Below are 21,580 nucleotides of genomic sequence, written 5' to 3' on the forward strand. Positions count from 1 at the left end.
GACCGGCTGTAGGTACTAATTTAAAGATTTTAAGGGTATATTTGTTGTGAAATAAATAGGCAATGTCACCATCAGAAATAAATAGGAGGCAATAAAAATGTGATCGAACATGATATTTGACGCTTAGGTATAGAGTCGTGTTCAATGAGTAAGTAAGTATGCTAAGATGGTATTTCGCGTATATGGGTATAGGACCTATACTATACGTACAGTCGAGGGCTAAGATATATTTACACTTTAGTACCTCGTCACTGTAGCCTTCTGTCAATTTTATACAAAAGTTCAAACAGAAGTGACAGCGGCAAGGCCTACTATTTAAGGTGTATTTAAGGTGTGATATCTTTGACCTCGACTGTATCTACTCGTACATTGCGGACTGGGTATTTTTGCAACATGGAATTGTTTTAGGCGACAAATATGTTATTTTAAGGTTGTAGGTCCGATCAGAAATAGCCGGCTGTACTCTTTTGAGATTTTCGAAACTACGTATTTGCGAAAAGACAAACCATCAACTCTTTCAAACCCTTGCAAAATATGTAAATACGAAATCTCAAGTTATTATTATTTTTGATGGCAAAAAGAATACTGAAAAAGAATCGTGAATCGTAAAATAATATAGGTCTATTGAAAGCCGTAAAACTCCTCCAGTCTGATTATCTGACTGTATAGATACACGTCTATTTTTATCAGCAATGAATGAATTTCGTCAAAGTTAGCGAGTATAGATAGAATGAGTGGACGTGCAGCCAGGGTCAGGATAGAGTGCCGTTGACGCGTCGATCATTCGTAAATCCGTGACGCGCGTAGTTGATCGGCTTAGCGGGAACAGTCGCTGGTGGCGGGAGACGTGCCCCGACGCCACTCGCTCCCGACCGCGGCACCAGACGCCCGCACTCACGTTTTATTACATGCATCGGTAGCGGGCTCGTAAAAGATGTAGTGTTCGGTATATGAGATGTCGGTGTGCGGTCAGACGGAGGAAGAGAGCGCATCAGAGGAGGCCGGCCCGGCGAGCCGCGAGGCGTATGAGCAGAAGGCGGTCAGCAAAGTGGTGCGGGTGCTGACGGTGCTGGCGTATTTGCTGTCCGTGTCTCTAGCGGCCATCCTGCTGTCCGTGTACTACGTGTGCGTGTGGAAGTCGCCCGAACTGCCGCTGCTCAACGGCACCGGCGACGGCGAGCCCGCCGCGCGCCGGGAACTGCCGCCGCTCAACCATTCCAACAATACGCTCTATTTGACTGGTAAATTTCAAATTTTTAAAACCTCACGCTCTTAACAGAAAAACTTAAAGTTAAGTTACAACGAGTTCTTACTCAAAGTAAAGTTACAACGAAGTACTTTCTCAAAAAGAAGGGGTTCCCAAGATTCTCATCAAGTCATCATCCTGCTTTAAATTAGTACCTAAGTACCTAGGTAAATCTTGTGTTAAAGGTAAAAAAAAGTTACTTACCTACTGGTTAAGAACCGTCTCCAATGCAATTAAAATTATACCCCTAAGTGTGAAAGTTTGAATGAGCGTGCGTGAGTTTGTTACTCCGTCACGTTGCTGAACAGATTTGGATGAAATTTTGTATGAACATAGATGCGAAGCAGGGGTAGGCTTAGTGTTTAATTAACGTTAAATATTTAATAGAAACTATAATATAAGATTTCGTTAGATTTGACGTTAATATTGATTATCTGATATACTTAATAAGTATAACATGAAACTTGAAATTCTTGTACATCTACTTATGTGGATCCCGTTTATACAGAAGTCTCATAAACTCATAACTCAATATAGTGTGGTGTTTTCAGGAATAAATGATAAGTACCCTACCCGCAACCATTGAACGCCCGCCTTAATATTTTCTTAATTTATGACGACAATATATTTCTATGATGATAATAATGTAATAACGGCCTATGAATAACAAAATGATTACCCATTTATCTAGCGGGAGTGTCCTACCATTTCTACTTGATATTAATATTAACCGAAAAGTTACATGTCTTCTTGATTCTTGTTACGTTAGGTCTACTAATATTTAGTTGCCATTTTTATGATTCAATTATTATTCTTCTGATATTAGGGCAAAGCGACTTGTTGGCTCAGTGATCATAGCTCATAACTAACATGTGTCCGAATTGGTCCTTCCGATTGGGTCTACGATGTCGTAGCCGGTCTACGTAAGGTCTACGAATTCGTGGAGCGATGGTAGCGAGCTACTTAATTTTCTACAGTTTGTTTTGATGAAATGTAAGAAATGTCATAAAGTATATAAGTATCTAAATCGAAGAAATCAGCGAATTATAACTAGGATTTCGCGGAATGTGTCGTTGTACCTCTATGCAGGTTTTATTGGCCAAATTACATCCGACATAAGTCTACACCAATGTAACAAAGCTTAGGGGAACCTTGTTTGTTTTTCTGTATATGTATTTCTGGAAATACTGCACTGGTCCCAAAAGTAAACCGGCCAAATGCGTGTAGGGAAACGCGAAGTTTTCCTTTTAAATTCATTATAGATACTTCATGCGATTTTTTCAATTTTTTTAAGCCAAGGGCATCTACTCTAGACAGCAAAAATAAGCACATAATGTCAGCCGAAAGACGTCCACTGCTGGACATAGGCCTCCCCTAAGGCAGCTTGTTGGAGGCCTACCGACAGCTCGTCTCCCGCGGTCCGCACATAAAGCCTAATATTTTGCAAATGGATCCCTAAATCGAACATTAGTAAACTCGATAGCAACGTTTTTAAAAGACATATCCAATGATATCCTACACTATTACTATTAGTTCAGATACCCACTCCTGCAAAATTACTAGCACTAACAATTTCTAATCTAAGCTGCGGACGGACAAACGGACATAGCTAAACTATAAGAGTTTCTTAAACGGAACCCTAAAAAATACCGATTAAAGGTTTTAATAGCCAAGCCAACTGTAGGTATTTACTACCAATTACATAACAGTCTTAAACATTAACGTTAAAGATAAAGATATTACAGATAGTTCAACTCAGTTGTGCGCGCGGCCCTATGTGTGCGTGCGCTTGTTAATATACAACTTTCACGTGACGCGGCAGTCGTCGTCCGAGCAAGACGTGTTCTTATCGCTTTACCCACACATATATTACTATTTTTTTTCATAACGGCTACGGAACCCTATTTTGAGCGTGTCCGACACGCTCTTGGCCAGTTTTTAATAGAAGAAAATTTGCCCGCGAAACTCAAAAGAAGTAGATTTTAACTACATAAGAACCTATATGTATATCGCGAATTCCCTAGCGCCTAGCTGATTTCATAGTTATAGTTAAATATGTGTTTCTAAATATGTTATTTATTTAATTTCAAATATAGGTATTTAAACACATGTATAAAAGCGCGAGTGATGCGATGTTTGATGGATCATTTACGATGACGGGCTAATGAACGATTTACGAAGTCTTGGCGCCGCGATATATTTAGTTTTTATGATGTTAACTAAATTTTTTAATGATTTTACCTAGGTATTTCTCACGTAAAATGAACGAAACATCTAGGTACATAAGATAAGTAGCTAGAACGTCAAAAATGATCCGACGTGAAAGCTTCGACAGAACATTGCCGAGGTGGTAGCTAAGCTAGCAGGTCTGTACCCAAATCTTATGCGTGGAATGTCAAACGTCATAGTTCTTGGTGTGGAGTGAACATTTTCGTTAGGCAACTTGGAGAATGGGACCGTGAGTTAGGAATGTCTCAGGATGCAATGCAACACCTCGCAGCTGCACGTCGTACACAAGTTTTTCCATACATCTCATCACATCATCGAGGTCACGTAAAAAATTCAGACATTGGGGTTGGATTCGAGTTGTTGAGCGCCACGCTGCCGTAGCCCTATATGGAATCATGCAATCGCCCGAAAATAATCTCAAAATGCAGTGACACTGGTTCACTGGTAGTTATTGCTCCGGCAAGCTAATGGTTATCTAGAATGGAAATAGGTTAACAGATTTCAGAACGCATGCTATGCCTGGACAAGGCATTTGTTGCGCATAATTGAGAGGTTGACTCTATGAACCTGTTGCGCTCACTGAGCACCGAATATCCTTTGTACGAGAACGGGAGTAAAAAAATCGAATACAGACTGTTACTATGGCTTTATGTCACATTATAACATAAAGTCATATTAAAAGTGTTATGTCAATAGTACCTATAGTTACTGTGAAGGTTACTGTACTTACTAGGTACAATACATTTTGCATTAATCTGTCATCTCCCAGCAGGATAACAGGATCAAAGGAATTTGGGCACAAATTTGTGCCTCTGGGAGAGGACAGGTTAAGGGCCGTAAGAAGGGGATTACTAACGAGCGTCTATTAAAAGTCTCGATTATTGTCTCGAGTTCTTATCTAATCTCCTTACTGCCCGTGCCACACACAATGATTTTCATCACACTGCGGGAGAAAATGTAAAAAATAAAATTAAGTACTATTTTGTGTCTAAATGAAAATCGAAGTTCTTATCGTACCGTCCCTCTCACTCCCGCTCGTATTAAATAATGCTAACAACTGTGTTTAGTTCAGAATTCGAATGGTCATACGGCCAGGTTCTTCCAACATGCTAAAAAATATTTACTAAAATTATTGCAAAACAATTTCATATAAATTTAAAATATAAAAATAACGTAGTTTCATGAAGCGTAGATAAGTTTTATGGTGTAAAATTGGGTTATAGCTAAGTTTTAAAGATATATATAAAACGTTGGCTGACTTGAAACCTCTTTAGTTTCAAATGACGTACCTATATACCTGGTTCTCTGCCGTTTGGGCAAAATATTTTTCGCAAATGTTTAATTTCCCAAGTATCAAATTTCTCCGAAACCATATTATTTTCGGAACTTTCATAAAATAAACCTAACCTAACCTAATCGTATTGTGCTCTTTAATAAAACCATAAGAAAATATTCTGAGAAAAAAAATTGGGTTCGGAGAAATTTGATACTTGGGAAATGAAACATTTGCCAAATGAAACATTTGGGAAAAAACATTGTGCGAAACGGCAGTACACGGACGTACCTACTAAGTTATTTGCAAATTTTAAAACTAAACTTTTTCTCACGTGGGAGGAGAAACTATACGTAAATCCATTATTCCCGCGGGAACAATTTTGGCCATTGGATTTAGTAGGTATACAGACATGGAATATCATTGATTTGCCGAGCAAGTGTGATGAAAATAATATTTTCTCTGTGTAGCTAGGTACTTACCAGTTTCCTGTAACCCTTATAATAAAGGTTCATTGTATGTTATAACTGTTATACCTAACATAAACTATGAATGATATTAAATTAATGCATGAGTTAAAATTTAGCACATTATACCTAATAAATTCTTTGCATTGTAATAATCTAATCTAATTTAAAAGTACGTACTGTAATTTTTTGTACCTAATTATTATTATTGTGTGCCCTTACAGGACGTCATGGACTGACTGGATAATAACTGAAACACCTTTTATAACTATGTAGGTACATGACTTTACATGAACAAATGAATATATGAATATGAATATAAACTTTTGTTGTCGCGAAAAAATTTTCGACCTACCCATTCATCACGTCAATGTAACAACCATAATAGTGTGTTAAAAGTTCATCAAATTTCAAATACTTAGCTAATCGAACACTATAATTATATGCAAACATGTCCAAACTTTTCCCCGCGGTTGGTTCCGCCGCGAGGGGTTTCCCTTAATCCAATTAGCCGTTTAACCCAATTGCGTCCAACACAACTCCAAATATATCGTTGTTTCGCTTACTTTGCGGAGCAAAGGTCGCACATTCACAATTGTGTTGATACAGTTGTTTACAGGATTTAGGTAGGCAATACGAATTTACCACAAATGAATTGAAATAGCTACCTACTTGCCTTTATATTGTGTTTCTGCCTGCGGCTTCACTCACGCTGAGATCAAGGTAATGCGTACCTAATAAAGGTTTCTTGTATTGTAAGCGAACAGCTTTTCTTTTACCGCGACTTTACTCACGTTAAACTCAGCTTAACTAGCTTTTTGATGAAAGATACCTATTCTAATGAAAAGCAAACTACCTATACTTAGTGCGTTTATAATTGCACAGTGCAATCTATCGATTTATTTATTTACTTATGTAGGTAGGTAACATAATATACTCGTAATACATATGTATGGACTATGATACATATGAGAACTATGTTTTTTTTCGGGATATTAAGCAGTCTACGTGTTAAGTTAGAGTATCATAAGCTTTATCTGTTCCAAATTTCATGCAAATCTGTCCAGCCATTTCGGCGTGAAGAAGTAGGTAACAAACATACCTACTTGCACACACAAACTTTCGCTTTTGTAATATTAGTGGGATTATTATTAGAGTTAATTAATTGCATTAGACAGCCCATTTGCTACGAGATCCCGATTTAGAAAGATTCACATCATCGTAATCTCGTCTCTTGATGACTTGATGACCACAATCGGCAATAGTACATTGTGTCTTAAGGGCGGTAAATAAGGAATTACGAACGAGAGTATATTAGAAGCCCGAAGTCGAAGACTGAGGGCTTTAATGAGTCGATGTTCGTAATTCTAGTACCGCCCGTGCGACATACAATGTTTTTCATCACATTTGCGAGTAAAATTGTATATTTGTAAAAGAAAAAATATAATTGTTCCAAATATTGGCGATACCTTAGGCTGCGCGCTTGGTATTTGGGGGGTTGCAACCGCGGTAGCCTGCATGTTACGACATGATTAACGAGCAAGTGTCTCTAAAAAATATTTTTTAATTTTTTTTACTGTGCCATTTTGTCGGCATAGTTCACATATATATTCGTGCAAAATAACAGCTAGCATTGATTGTCCCTGAGCAAAGCCGCGGACGGACAGACAGACAGACAGACATGGCAAAACTATAATAGGGTTCCTTTTTTTCCATTTTCGCTACGATTAGTTGATTCTGGTATATAAATACCTAACGAAACAGCTGATATTTGAATTAAGTATTTAACACTACATGAGGTTTGTAAGTCAAATATGCTTTAATAAATAAATTCGTAACAAGAATATACCTATATCTACAATCATAGAAAAGCTTTATTTTCTGAATATGATACTAGTTTTAAAATCAATTAAGTAATATGTGGGCGGGCACACTCGAAAATGCAACGCTTTTCCATAATAATGGCCTCAGCAGTTTGTATTCGTGTACAGCTGCAGGCTTGCGGCGCTCAGAGGACCTACCCCGAAGTTCGAAAATCGAAGTTGTTATCGTACCGTCCCTCTCGCTTTCGTATTAAAAAGTATGTGTCAGAGGGACCGAACGATACGAACTTCGGGGTGTGTATTCCTATTTCGTGGTAACCCTGCAGAGCCCTGCAGTGTATTCCTGCGCGCATCTAAGCTATGCCCAGCGCCGAGGCCTCGCGGCTCGCTGCGTGGACTCAGCTTATACTGAGCCGGTCCCTTTTGCCACAAGCAAAACTACTACCACTACTTTCTATTCCTTATGAAAGAGTTGAAGTTGGTATGGATATGTAAATTAGTATATCCGTATGTAGATAAGATAGTACCTAGATTCTAAAGCAATATCAGCAGGAAGGGAAGGGTGTAGGTAAATGTATCTACTCGTATTATTCTAGTGTTTTTAATGTGCAACAATTTTTTTTTCTTTCTTACTGTCTATGCGGTAGCCGCACTACATGATGCTGTGGCAAGCCGCAGCGCTGGCTTGATGAATTTTCCACGTTTCCGCTAATCTTTCTCAATGAAAGTGCACCTTTAGGAGGCTGACAAGAGCTAAATTGACTTTGTTCAAAAAGTGATTTAACAAAAACCATTTGTTTTGGAAAAGTAAGAAAATGTAGTTATATTAATTTTAATTAATCAAAACGTAAAATGGTTAGACGGAAATCTGGTCAAGCATGATCTGGTACCAGTAGACGTGTATCTTTGTGATGGTTGATTTCCACAAACCATTAAATATCTTCGCAGGCGTGTGTGGGTTTCCTCACGATGTTTTCCTTCACCGTAAACTTTACGGTAAATTTCAAATGTAATTTCGCACATAAATTCTGAAAATACAAAGGTACGAGCCCATGCTCCGGCACAAACCTTCTGTTTAAGAAGCCCTAGGACCTAGAGTCTAGGTCCAGCGGTTGAAATTTCAAGATTGTATCCCTATCCCGTGGGAATATCAGAATAAAAAGTAGCCTATGTGTTATTCCAGACGTCCAGCTACCTACACACCAAAGTTCACGACTCTAAGCCCAGCGGTTGTTATTTCGAGATTTTTTTCTTATCCCGTGGAAATATCGGGGGGATAAAAGGTAGCTTATGTGTTATATCAGATTTCCGGCTATCTACGTAAAAAAAACATCCAAATCCGTCCAGCCGTTTTAGCGTGAAGGAGTAGCAAACATACACACACACACACACACACACACACACACACACACACACACACACACAAACTTTCGCATTTATAATATAAGTAGGAAAGTAGGATGATAACATACCGGCAGCAGCGCCACCTACCGGGTCAAATTGTGTTTTCAAACCATCCAGGAACCTACTGAAATATACACACAAAATTTCATGGAAATCGGTCTAGCCGTTTAGAAGGAGTTTAGGTGATAAACACACGTACAGAAGAATTATATAAGTAAAGTAGCCTATATTTAACTATTTAGCTATAATTAACCCCCGTTTCCATTAACATCCATTGATTAAATTTATTTGACGGATAAGTGTGATGCGGTCTCTGTTTGTTGTGTTCGAATATACGGAGACGGCATCACATTTATCCGTCAGTTAAAATTAAACAATGGGTGGTGAAACAGCCCCTTAGTCTTTAGAGTTAATGGCACCATGGGAAGTAAATAAATACACAATCAACAAGTTGCTGTGGATTAACATGAGCCAAACTTAGGGCACGAATTTATTTATATATTTTAGAGATACGACCAACTCTACAATTTTTTATATTAGAGGGGGAAAAGAACATGCGGGTCACTTGGTGGGAAGCAAACACCACTAGGATCTGAATTTAGGTGGTAAGTAGATTAAAAATAACACACATACTAGTTGTAACGACTAAAATGTCGTCGTGTGGACATTGCAATAGCTGCTATTGAGCAACAGTTTGCTCATAGAGCAAAAGAGAGGAAGCAATAAGAATGATATAATCAACGAATTAGAGATAGATATCATCGTTCATTCTCTGATCACAACACGCAATTACATAAGAAAAGAGCTACAGCTGTTGTAAATTTGATACAACTTCCGTGCCGGAACTGATTACTTTTAATGTATCTCTAGCTGTTGCCCGCGACTCCGTTAGCGTAAAATTCGTTTAGCGCTATCACGTGGGAACATGCATTTATTTTGGGATAAAAACTATCCTATGTCCTCGAAGGACCCGAGACTCAAAATATCCGAATACCGATACCGATACCGATATACCGAATTTCATCTAAATTAGCTCAGCGTTTTACACGTAAAGAGGTAAAAAACAAACAAACACACTTACAAACTTTCACATCTAAAATATTATAGTGGGATTATGGCTTTCTTATAGCGAGAAGAAGATAAGTCTAATATTCAAATCAAATACTCAATTTCAGATATTCTCCTGTATATCTGAAGGTAAATGACGTTAATGATGACTCTACCTATCTGCCAATAAATGAATTTCTGGATCCCGTCCAATCCTGTAAGACGTAAGTACTTAATTCCCTTTGTGCTCTCGCTATTGAACATTTACTCGGCGCCTTAAGAGACGCCTCGTTTACAGAACAATCGTACCTAATCATAGTTTGAAATAGCCAATATCGATGCTTGTAAATATTTATTGAAAGTCGCTCTCGCGCTCCGGAATCGCTCTATCTTTATATAACAAACCGTACTTAAGTATAATTGGATTGATGTTAAAATTGAAATTGACAAATGCCAAATTGACAAACTAAACAGATGACGAGGGTAATGGTAGATTGTTTTTCGCTCCTACGTACCTAACTAAAAAGTCTTGGACGTAAGATATGTATTTAAGTACCTAGGTATTTATCTATATAAGTATGTTTATCTGTTGCCTTGCCTAGTATCCATAATGCAGGCTTTGCTTAGTGTGGGGCTAGGTTAATTGGTGTCAATTGTCCCATGATATTTATTTATTAATAGTTAACTTGTAAAGGTTAACGGCCATCCATAAAGTACGTTACACCAATTTTAACCATTTTTAGCACCCAACAAAGTAGGTAATTGCAATTTTCATAGCAATAGGCGTGACAAGGGGGGGGAGGGGGTATTAGTCACAGGTATGTGGCCCATTACTATTAAAATTGCAATTATTCGTTGGCGTGTTAAAAATTAAGGTCTAAAAATCGATATCTTTTGGGTAGAGTCGGTTATTGAGAAGTTACTATGACAGGTCAAAAGTGTCACGCAAATTCCGGGCTCTGCTGGTTATACGTTTTTAATAACATATATATGTGTCGCAACGTCGTAGCTGTGGTACATGGTTTTAGCGGAGAAGCAAGGTAAATTAGTGTAGTTCATTGATATGGACCATCGCAAAGTAACACCTGAGTCAATAAATTTTCTTCACGATTTTATTTTACTTGGTCGAACGATATACCAATGAAAATTATAGCCTCTTTTGGCACTCACAGTCTCTAAATAAGCTAAGACACGGTTTTTTTTTCCGGATAGTTAGTCGCGACAGGATTTTTAGGGTGCCTTGTAGGACTACGGATCCCCAAAATGGTCCCAATGCAAACATCAGTGTTTAGTAAGTAATTGGCTAAACTTAAAAGTCGTTTCATTCCTTGCAATGGTCAGTTTTACCTTTGATGCAATGTACGTATTGTTCTTTTTAGTGATAAACAGAGCAGAGCTTTTACAATTTTTCTTTAACGTTTTCTTCATCTCAGGGAAGTAAGGGAGAGTTGAGCCAAGAGATTAATGTTTGAAAAATGCAAATTATTCGCAAAATGAGTTATTGATCCGTGCAAAGCAACGGCGGCGCCGCACAGATTGGCGGCGCGGACGGGAGCGAGCAGGGCGCCGGGGGCGGCGCGCGCTGCCGCCCCCGGCGCCCGGCGCCCGACGCGCAGCGCCGTCACACGCGCCTCCAACACTCGCTGTCATAACAACGGCACGACCTCTTCTCAATTAACTTCGTTAGCGTATTGTTAACCCACCCGACAACACTCGACACAAATAACACCGAACGCGAACAACCGACCCCGCTCCATGCGACTGCCCTGTGTTTACCGAGCACATACTCACAACTGTGATACGTACGAGATCGCTTACGACTTATATTATAAGCACCGTCCACGTTAAATTCAATTTTTTTGAATACGGGCGCTGGATGAAAACATAATAGCTCATTAACAGAAACAATGTAAACTCAGCGGCGGCTTCATGACAGACGAAGCTCGATCGTGCGACTACGTCAGCCTAACTGGAATAGATTCACATGTACCGTGCGTGAAATTAAAGGATAAACAAATGAAGTCTGGAGCGGCGAGAATAATGAAACAGCAGTCCGCCTCAGGAGGTGTCAAGCAGCAGACACGAGCGTGACCCGGCGAGCGGCGCGACTTGCCCGCGGCGCATCGGCCCAACTGGGCCATTCGATAAGCGTGCCCCATTTACCTGGATCGAGCCGGACGGCGCTCAGCAGTGCGGCGGTGCATCGTCGCGGACTCGGGCGCGTGAGAGCGTGACAGCAGTGGTAGCAGCATGTCGTGCAAGTCGTTCGGCGGCAGCATGCGGTCGGCGGCGGGCTCGGTGCGGCTGGGCGGCGGCGCGGGCGCGGCCGCGGCGCACGCCGGCCACGAGCTGGTGCTGGACGCGCTCTACGAGCGCAAGCGCGACAAGAAGACCGTGCGCGTGCTCACCGTCATCGTATACGTGTTCTGCGTCTCCCTCGCCGCCATCATGCTCTCGCTCTACTACGTGTTCTTCTGGGAGCCCAAGGACGCGCAGTATGCGCAGCGCAAGGTGTCTCACACTGTAGACCAGCAAACCAGCACTACACCAATGCCTACATGCTTAATGCCCCACACCGGTAGGTCACACTTCCGGAACGCTTCCCTAGCCCTACTTTCCACTCTTTACAAGCTGTAATAGAGGCTTTACAGTATAAAATCTTCCTATTTCTTGACTTGATTACCTTTTTAGGGTTCCGGAGCCAAAATGGCAAAAACGGAACCCTTTTATAGTTTCGCCATGTCTGTCTGTCTGTCTGTCTGTCCGTCCGCGGCTTTGCTCAGGGACTATCAATGCTAAAAAGCTGTAATTTTGCACGGATATATATGTAAACTATGCCGACAAAATGGTAGGTATAACAAAAATTGTAAAAAAAAATTATAGGGTACCACCATAGACGTAAAGTGGGGGTGATTTTTTTTCTCAGCTAACCCTATAGTGTGGGTTATCGTTGGATAGGTCTTTTAAAACCATTAGGGGTTTGCTAAGACGATTTTTCGATTCACTGATTTGTTTGCGAAATATTCAACTTTAAAGTGCAAATTTTCATGAAAATTGAGGGTTGAAAATTTGAAAAAATTCATGATGGTAGTAAAAATATCAAAATTTCAAGGAAAACTACAACGGCTAAGATTGCTTGAGAATTATTAGTAGTTTAAGAGTACATAGCAGCCTAAGGTATAAAATATACCTGAACTTGGAACATTCCGTATAAAATACGAAATCCTTAGAAAAACATTACTTAATTTTTTCGTAATGGCTACGGAACCCTATTTTGGGCGTGTCCGACACGCTCTTGGCCGGTTTTTTGTAAATAAACCACTAGATCTGACTTCCACTTACCAATAAGAGCCTTGACTAAAAAGGTATCCTTATAGAGAGTTACTGAACAAGAAAAACTTCATAAAGGAGTAAACACTGAAAAACATTATATTATACTTTTTGTACCTATCAATTCTCACTTTAGCAATATACTATATCATCCATCACTGATGTTTAAGCAGCACTTCATGGCACAACGATTATTTGGACACAGCTTGCACTATGTTGTAGCCGTAGTAGGTCATATAAACCGCATGTCTTGTGACTTATTTAGTATTTAACCTAATTTACATGTTTGTCGTTTTGACAGGCAATATCAGATTTCTTTTCTTTTGACAAAAATACTTACCTATGCGTACATAATGCGTCAGGTACCTAATTTTAAAGACAAACCCTATTTAAACACCTAAATAATATTTCATCCAATAGCATTGTCACACCATACTTAGATGTCTTAAATCTCCATTGTGTTTCTTGATTTTCTATATAGAGCGAGGGATCGGCAATTGTTATGGCTATATTAGTCATTTTGATTTCACCGCAGCTCTTTTTCGGGTCTTGGATGGACTTGAATGAGTTCAATTTGTAGTTTTTGTACCAGTGCCGGTAGGTGAGAGGTGAGCGAACCCAAGTTTCTTTTAGCAATACCATTATACCACCCACTCGCGTCATGCCCTCCCCTGCTTCAGCAAACCGCACAAAGCACGAACGTAAAATAAAAGAGACAAGTGTAAGTCATTTTTGTTGCTGATAATATAATGGATATCGGAATTTTACGATCGCATAGCAAGTGGGGATCTATCAAACACCATTTTAACGACACAACACGAAAATTTACGAGACGTACATGAAAACAAAGTTATGGACGCGTAAACTATTAATTAGCTGTTCTCAAAGCTATAAAATATGACAAAGCAAAATGTTAATCCATGATTATCGCTTTATGGCCATTATGTAAATCTTCAAAAGATTTTTTAAATTGTTTTTTTATCTGCGCGATCGAATTCAAAACTGTTTCGCAGCTATCCTATTAAGTCAGTGACAAAATTTTGCTGTATAATAAATAAATAAATAAATATCATGGGACACATGACACCAATTGTCTCAGTCCCAAACTAAGCAAAGCTTGTACTATGGGTACTGGACAACGGATAAAGATACTAAAATAGATAAATACATACTTAAGTAAATACATAAGCACTATTAAACATCCAAGACCCGACTCGACTATCTTAATCGGGCGGGTTGTACCTACAGTAACCGACACCAATATCTGACACAACAAAGTATGCATAAATATCTGATAGGTACGATACGACTCTATTTCCACGATGATACTTTAAGTGGGATCGGCTCTCCTAATCTTGACGAGGCGCCAAGACGTTCTGTCTTGGGTGGTCGGGTCGGGTAAATTGTTTTGGCAATAAGTTTTTTCATTCTGGTCCACCAGGTTGACGGGGGGCGTCCCCGGCCTCTTTTGTTCTCCGGTAGGCATAACGCTTTTTGGACCACGTCTTCTTGATTTCTACGCATTACGTGGCCGTACCACCTCAGTCGACTTTTCGTAAATTTCTCGGGTATAGGGGCTATCTTGAAGCTGCCACGTATATATTCGTTCCGTACTTTATCCCATCTTGTTACCCCTCCCGACCACCTCAGCATTTTCATCTCTGCAGTATGCTGTTTTTGTGCATGCGTCTCTTTCACCGTCCAGGGCCGGTAGGACGTGTCAGATATTTTACACGCTCCGCTGTGGCAGATATTAATGCAGGTGACTGTAAGTACAAGTAAAAAAATTAAAAAATATATAGAAGCCGCGGAAACCCGTTTGTTGGTTGGATCAACTATTTCAACATGCTTATTAGATGATAAAAGGGGCTTAAAACTACCACAAAAATGCATGTTTGGCAAATTTTAATCCTATAAACTTACGGTTTAAAGAGTGACTCAGGAGAGCGTAACTATAGCAACGTGTGACAAAAAAAAGTTGATTGACCCAGTTAAACAGTATTGGGCCATTTTTATCTGCCTAAAAATCATTTTTTACGACGAAAACTTTGTAACGGTTGCGTTAACACTTCCGAAGAAATCAAAATTTAAACAATATTCCAATGAATAATTATTCATGTACAGTCAGCAGCAGAAGTAGATAAGCAGTTATTTATGTACAGTCAGCAGCAGAAGTAGAAATAATCTAAAGACTCGTTACTTTGGCAGTAGGTAGAGTCGTGTGTAGATCATTTTGAGCACCGTAACTGCTCATCCACTTCTCCTGCTGATTGTTTCCCTCTCTCGTTCAACAATCTACTATTCTTCTACATCATTATTCTTCTAAATCTTTATCAAATGTTTATACTACTAACTTTCACAGAAGCTCATAATTCGACGATCAAATTTGGTGAGCGACACAAATTCAATTATATGAAAAAGATAAAAGCTTTCATCGGTAAGGTCTTGTCTCAATCATCTGTATAATAAATACGTAGTAATCGTGTTAACCAGCCAACCGTCCGCAGCGCGGGCTCGTTTCACCCTCATTAGGACAGCGGGGGCTGAGTCGGCTTAGATCGTTCGTTTCCCTAAATTATGGGCGACGGGGTGCTCCGAATACATTATGAAGGTACTTAAGCTAGTACCTACGTGAGAAAAACATCTCTTGTTTAAAAGATAAACCCAAGCGGGTAAAATTTTTAGACGGATTAACGAAAAATAATAAAGAAACTAAAACTATTTTCATCATCCCAGCCTATAACGTCCCACTGATGGGCACAGGCTTCCTCTCAGACTTAACACACCCACATGAATTTCTAAAAACTCAGAAGTGCGAGCCGGGCTTTCAAACCCACGATTCTCTGCGATAGGTCAAACCACTAGGCCACCACGGCTTCTATTTAAGCTATTAGTGCTTTAAAACTATTTTATACAACTTTTTATTTAACTTGCAAGTTGCAAAATGTTTGCTTGTACGTTGGTTTGGGTCAAATTTTGCACGTCTAGTTTCATTTATTTTTGCTGGTAGGATCCTAGGATCCACTTGAAATTTGGTATTACGAGTACTAGCTTACTGAAGTTTACTAAAACTAATTGAGACAGCAAGATAAATACGAACTTTTCCGACAAAATACGATGGCAAAACTATTATTCACTACAACTGTAGCCTATTATTTGTCAACGCACTGAAACGACGAAAAGAAAACAATCTAGAAAATTTTACCCTTTATCAAAGTCCAAGAACTTTTTCTTACACTGTGCCTTTATCGACGCGCTAGGTATTAGTGCTCCACATATAATGTTGGAAGCGTCAATAAAAATAAGAGGACAGATGTTTCAAGTGTCTCCAGCTCTGCACAATATCTGTTCTGTATATAAACAGACACGCCCACAATCCTGCGTTACAAAGTTACACAAGGGACGGCTGGCGTTCACCATCTGTTCAGAAAAAAACACTGACAAAGTGCAAAAAACTGGGTTAAGTCCGACGCTCAAAATAATGAATCATTCATTCTAAATATATTAAGTGTTAATTTAAAAATAAAACGTTAATGTTGTTGCATATTGCGTGCGTAACTATATGACCTCTACTACTAAATATATACGTGTCATTATTTTAGAGTTTGTACTTGGCGTGAGAGCTTTATATATAGCAACTGGTACAATAACCAGCATTGAGCATTCAGCTATTCACTGCCGATTATGTTTATAAGACATAAATCACCAACGAATCCGGCCGATTACCGAGAATAGCCCAAAGAGCAGCACATAACGTAGCATTCGCCATGAGCTGGTTGGTAGCTGTGTCTCTACATACCGCATCGCGTCGCGTGTATAGGTAATTGAACTCGACTATACCTTGAACCTTCGACGAGTTCTCAGTGACCCAGAAATTTGTTTTTTTTTTTTAATTAGGTAATTTTATTATTCTATTTTTATTATTCTATTTCTGGAAGCCGATATTTATTTAACGGAGGTTTAACGGCAGATTTGGATATTGATTATGGCTATAGTACCTTGGTGCAACTATACTTAGACTCTGCGGAGTTCCAATCAATGAACTGCACTAATTTACCTTGCTGAGTCCGCCAGTATCTACCTACTAATAAGGAAAGGTACCCAACTGTCCGTCCCCGATTTATTTTATTATTATACTAGCTTTTGCCCGCGTGGCATTCCGTTATCGCCTGCTGTTTTCCGGGATAAAAAGTAGCCTATTCACTCTCAGGTCCATAAACTATCTCTATGCCAAAAATCACGTCGATCCGTCGCTCCATTTCGACGTGAAAGACGGACAAACATACAATAACACACAAACGTACAAACACACACACTTTCGCATTTATAATATTAGTCTGGATATGTTAGAGTAGTCTAAAATAACGGACACGTATTTTTTTTAGTTGCTGAAACTTTTTTTTTATTTACCCTAAACTCAACCTATTCGGAGAGATTGACCTCCAAAGTACTAAAAAGTGAGCAAACCCTCTAACTTCCGTAGAAAGTGCTGTTAAAGCAAATCGCTTGTTAATTACTGGCTTGATTATATGTTGGAGAACATAAAAAAATATTGGACCGGGTGTTTTGTTATTTCGGCTCAATATTTCTACAGAAGGTAGAGGGTTTGCTCACTTTTTAGTACTTTGAGAGGTCAATCTCTCCGAATAGGTTGAGTTTGGGCAGTTATAAAAAATATGTGTCCGTTATTTTGAATTACTCTCTAACACATAAAATAAAATAAAATCGGAGCGGCCAGTTGGGTACCTTTCCTTGTAAGTACTAGCGAGTGTAGGTACGCACGTTTATTAGATATTATATGTCCATAGGTTTTTTTTGTCATTGTTAAACATTGGAAGACCGGATGGCCAAGTGGTTAGAGAGCCTGACTATGAAGCTTGAGGTCCCGGGTTCGATCCCCGGCCGGGGCAGATATTTGTATGAATAATACAAATATTTGCTCTCGGGTCTTGGATGTTTCATGTATTTATCTTTATAAGTATGTTTATCCGTTGTCTAGTATCAATAGTACAAGCTTTGCTTAGTTTGTTACTAGGTCAATTTGGTGTCAAGTGTCCCATGATATTTATTTAGGTATTTATTGATTAAATTACAACTTTTAATAAATAGTACTTAATTCCCTTCGTCGCAGTCGATTAAAAACATCGAAATTTAAAATAAGAGGATAAGCTTCGGGACTAATGTTAAGAAAAATAGGTAGGTAATGTTGGTAGTTTATGGTTTCTTCAAATCTTTATCTACTGGTTAGTATGGCATTCGTTTTGTTTGACACCTGGTGTTTACCTACTCGGGTTATAGTTAGTTACTAACTTTGAGAATGAGCTAGTAAATAGTTAAAAACGCGTTAGTTGTTTTATTTAGTGTTTTATAACAGTTAGGCCTGTGTAATATTATATCGTTAGATGTGCTAGAGGTGGAAGGAGGGGGAGGTTATAAATATATATGTGCACAGAGTTAGCGGAGAAGCAAGGTATGGTGTAGTTCATTAAACACGTACTCGTAAGTGTGATTAGAACTGGCAGGAACAGCGATTTCGATTTCCGTCAAACAGTAGTCCGCTGTAATATAAGTTGAGATTTTCAGTGATAAACGCAATGACTGGGCGTAGGTATGTAAAGCGTAAAATGTAGGTAGGTACAGTCATGTGCAAAGATATCGACACGGCCAAAATTACAAAAATCTGTATACCCGACCTTAATAAAGCCTAAAGTCATAAAGTAGTACATAAAGTCATAGTATTAGTGCATAAAGTCGTGTAGGTAGGTACACATATTTTTGTAACTTTGACCGTGTCAATATCTCTGCACTTGACAGTACTGTAGTGGACGGACGGCCCACTATCCTAATTATATTCTATTATATTAAGAAAAACACTTCTTTATGATCTTTTCATATGTATTTCAAATCAACTCGCTACGTTGGCAGCTCGGAAACAAGTCTTCTCTATCACACGCTTGCGTCCGTTCAATATTATTATTCAAAAATGGAACTATGCTGCCAGTCTCAAATCAATGGACGCAAGAGGTTAGTACAGTACCTACAGGGAAATTTGACGACAGGTTTTATTTTTTATTATGAGAGGGAGGCAAACGAGCATGCGGGTCATCTGATGGGAAATAGTCACCATCGCCCATGAGTACCAACAACTCAAGGAGAGTTTGACATTGGTTCTCGCTATATATATTAACTTGGTGTAAGTGTAACTCACACTATAGTCTGTCAAAAAAAGAGTAGAAATTAAAAAGTGGCAACACTGTAGTGTCCTCCCTTTTTGGTTTGTCAGGGTTTGAAAGGGATGACACCAGTGTTGCCACTTTTTAATTTCTACTCTTTTATGACAGACTATAAGTAGGTATCTAACGCAGCTTGACCAGAACACAAGTTCGATCAAACTACCAAGGTCCTAAGGGTTTGGTATCACTATGGTCCTTAAAAATTTGTTGGAAGGATCAGTATGAATGGTATGGCAGCGCGTAAAATAAAGACGTAAACGTAAACTTGCAATCTCCACATTCTGAGTAATAATTAGTTTTCTCTCAACAGCACTTTTGAACATATCCATAAATCTAGACTTATATTGGGCAGAGAAGAAGAAACCGATATTATGACATAACTTAAATGGAAAAGAACTAACCGGTTACCTACAAACAGCACTCGAAAAGCTAGCAAATATAACATCGGTGATACCGACAATACCTACCCAGCTGATGCCTGCTGGTATTTTAACAGACTCACATTTATTTCGAGAAACGTACAGTAAATTGAAAAGTACATAATTACTAACACTGCAAAAAGATGTAGGTATGTCGTAGGTATTTTAAATATTGACAAGACTCTCTGTCTGTACATATTTTTAATCTTAACTGGAACAAACGTAAATAATAGCGTCTGCACTACATTTGCCGGCGCCATAAAATTCAAAACTGAAACTGCTACTGCTGCGAAACAGTTTGTGTAATTCACATGCTTCTAAACATCTGTAGATGTCTAGGTGCTCAAAATTATCTGGTCACTTACGCGATTGATACTTTTGAGCACATAGCCAGCTCCGATATTTATAATGGCGACTTATAAGAAATATACTAAATATTTTTTTTAGATTTTATGATTGGAGCCTGTATGCCTAGTTCTAAATATCTTAGTGCCGCGCTTACATGGTGGTACTTGTTTTTCTCATAATCGATGGCCCTAATCCAACCACGTCAGCTTTAGGTAATCTGGAGAATTTTAATTAATAAAATGTAAATGTAATGTAACACATCTAACCAGACTCCTTGTTTGCAGGAAGAGGCGGTGTCCCAGTGAACGATTCGCTGACTCAATCAACAACAGCCAACATCACAGACGTCCCCGCGACCAGCAGCGCCCTCCAGCCGAGCTCAGAAGCCGGCGAAGAATACTCAGGGTCACCTTACAGCACCCTCAATGATATTCAAAGCACGGATGCCATTCGCGCCGACAACTCCAGCGTCACATGACGACGGTAAAACCATGAAATCTTGTCGATAACTCTTTTAAGTTTTTGACTACACGAATTTAAGATTCTCATGCTCTGCCACAAATTTCGTCTTAATTGTAAGAAGGTGACCCTCTTAAGCATAACGCTTACTAAGCCTATTTTAGTTTAAAATAAGGGTAATATTTGTCTTTGCAAAAAAACTTAAAATAATACACTATTTTAATTTAAAACTTATTAAAATGTATAAGTTTTAATTTTAAGTTGATACTCTTCTAGGTATGCGATATATTTAAGCTAAAAGGCTAAACTTTCTATGAATAAGGGGGTTACTCTGTAGTTCTAATTGTTGGCGCCAATGACATCCCAAGGCTGATTCCGAAACACCAAAGTAAAACGATGGTTTGCGTAGTGATATTTTTCATGTATAATTTCTTAGTTCCTTAAGTAGTTTTATTTAAGATGAAGGTTTATTGCTTCAGGTTTACTAAACAAAATTTAAGTGTACCTAGCGCTAAGTATTACCAGATGTTAACTATGTAGAGAAATATTTTATTTACCTACTTATATTTTACGTATTTATTGAATTATTAACGTTTTTGGTAGTAGACCAACTTGCTGATCTCATATTATTTTGCATGTTATTGTCAAACATATCGTAGCTACTTACAAAAGCTATATACTTACTAACCTTTAATTGCGTAGTCTAAGACCATAATATGTCTTCACTTTTTCTAAATTTTAGTAGTGCCTGTAGAAAACGATGAAATGTGAAATTTCTCATTTTACCCAATTCCCAATTCTTATATGAAGACGATTGAAGACGTCCCGTATTAATGCTACAACTATTGTTGAATGCAGATACGTTTTATTCACAAACCTTAGCTAAAGTAAGTACCGAATTGTATTAGATAACTTATTGTGTAATATATTTTTAGATACTATGAAAAAAAAAACTTTTTTAATTTTTATTTCCTGGTTGTGTTTCCACTAGGTTTCCACTCTCTAAGGCCTACTAACAGTGGCGAATTTGCCCTAAGGCCCAGTAGGCCCATAATCGTGTATAATAAGTATACACATATATAACCTATTACAGATGTAGTGAATAATATTTTGCCATCGTATTTTGTCGCAAAAGTTCGTATTTATCTTGCTTTCTCAACTAGCTTATTGAAGTTTACTGGAGTTAATTGAGAAAGCGAGATAAATAAGAACTTATCCGACAAAATACGATGACAAAACATTATTCAATAAATCTTTATATATACTCTATCTGTAATTAATACCTACCTATAGTAGAGAACT

At 38.6% G+C, this 21,580-nt stretch overlaps 2 protein-coding genes across 4 annotated transcripts in view; one reads left to right on the forward strand and one right to left on the reverse strand.

Moving 5' to 3' along the window:
* Positions 1 to 11,272, reverse strand: part of LOC141432613 (luciferin 4-monooxygenase) — a 27,037-nt gene extending 15,765 nt beyond the window's left edge. Inside the window, exon 1 of the mRNA XM_074094278.1 lies at positions 11,193 to 11,272. Coding sequence (XP_073950379.1) covers positions 11,193 to 11,246 — 54 coding nt within the window. The 5' untranslated portion in view covers positions 11,247 to 11,272. The remainder of the gene's footprint in view (positions 1 to 11,192) is intronic.
* LOC141432620 (uncharacterized) lies at positions 800 to 21,225 on the forward strand. 3 transcript variants are annotated; one of them, XM_074094288.1, is made up of 2 exons: positions 800 to 1,241; positions 20,104 to 21,225. In XM_074094288.1, exons 1-2 carry the CDS (start codon positions 956 to 958, stop codon positions 20,295 to 20,297), a joined length of 480 nt encoding a protein of 159 aa, XP_073950389.1. In that variant the 5' UTR covers positions 800 to 955; the 3' UTR covers positions 20,298 to 21,225. The 3 variants fall into 3 exon arrangements, with proteins under 3 accessions (XP_073950389.1, XP_073950388.1, XP_073950391.1); XM_074094287.1 differs by lacking the exon at positions 800 to 1,241 and adding an exon at positions 11,739 to 12,067; XM_074094290.1 differs by lacking the exon at positions 800 to 1,241 and adding an exon at positions 11,739 to 12,000 and having other exon boundaries at positions 20,104 to 20,216.
* Positions 21,226 to 21,580: the final 355 nt, after the last annotated feature.

The sequence above is a fragment of the Choristoneura fumiferana genome, chromosome 11 (genome assembly GCF_025370935.1).
Source record: "Choristoneura fumiferana chromosome 11, NRCan_CFum_1, whole genome shotgun sequence".
Taxonomy (NCBI): domain Eukaryota; kingdom Metazoa; phylum Arthropoda; class Insecta; order Lepidoptera; family Tortricidae; genus Choristoneura; species Choristoneura fumiferana.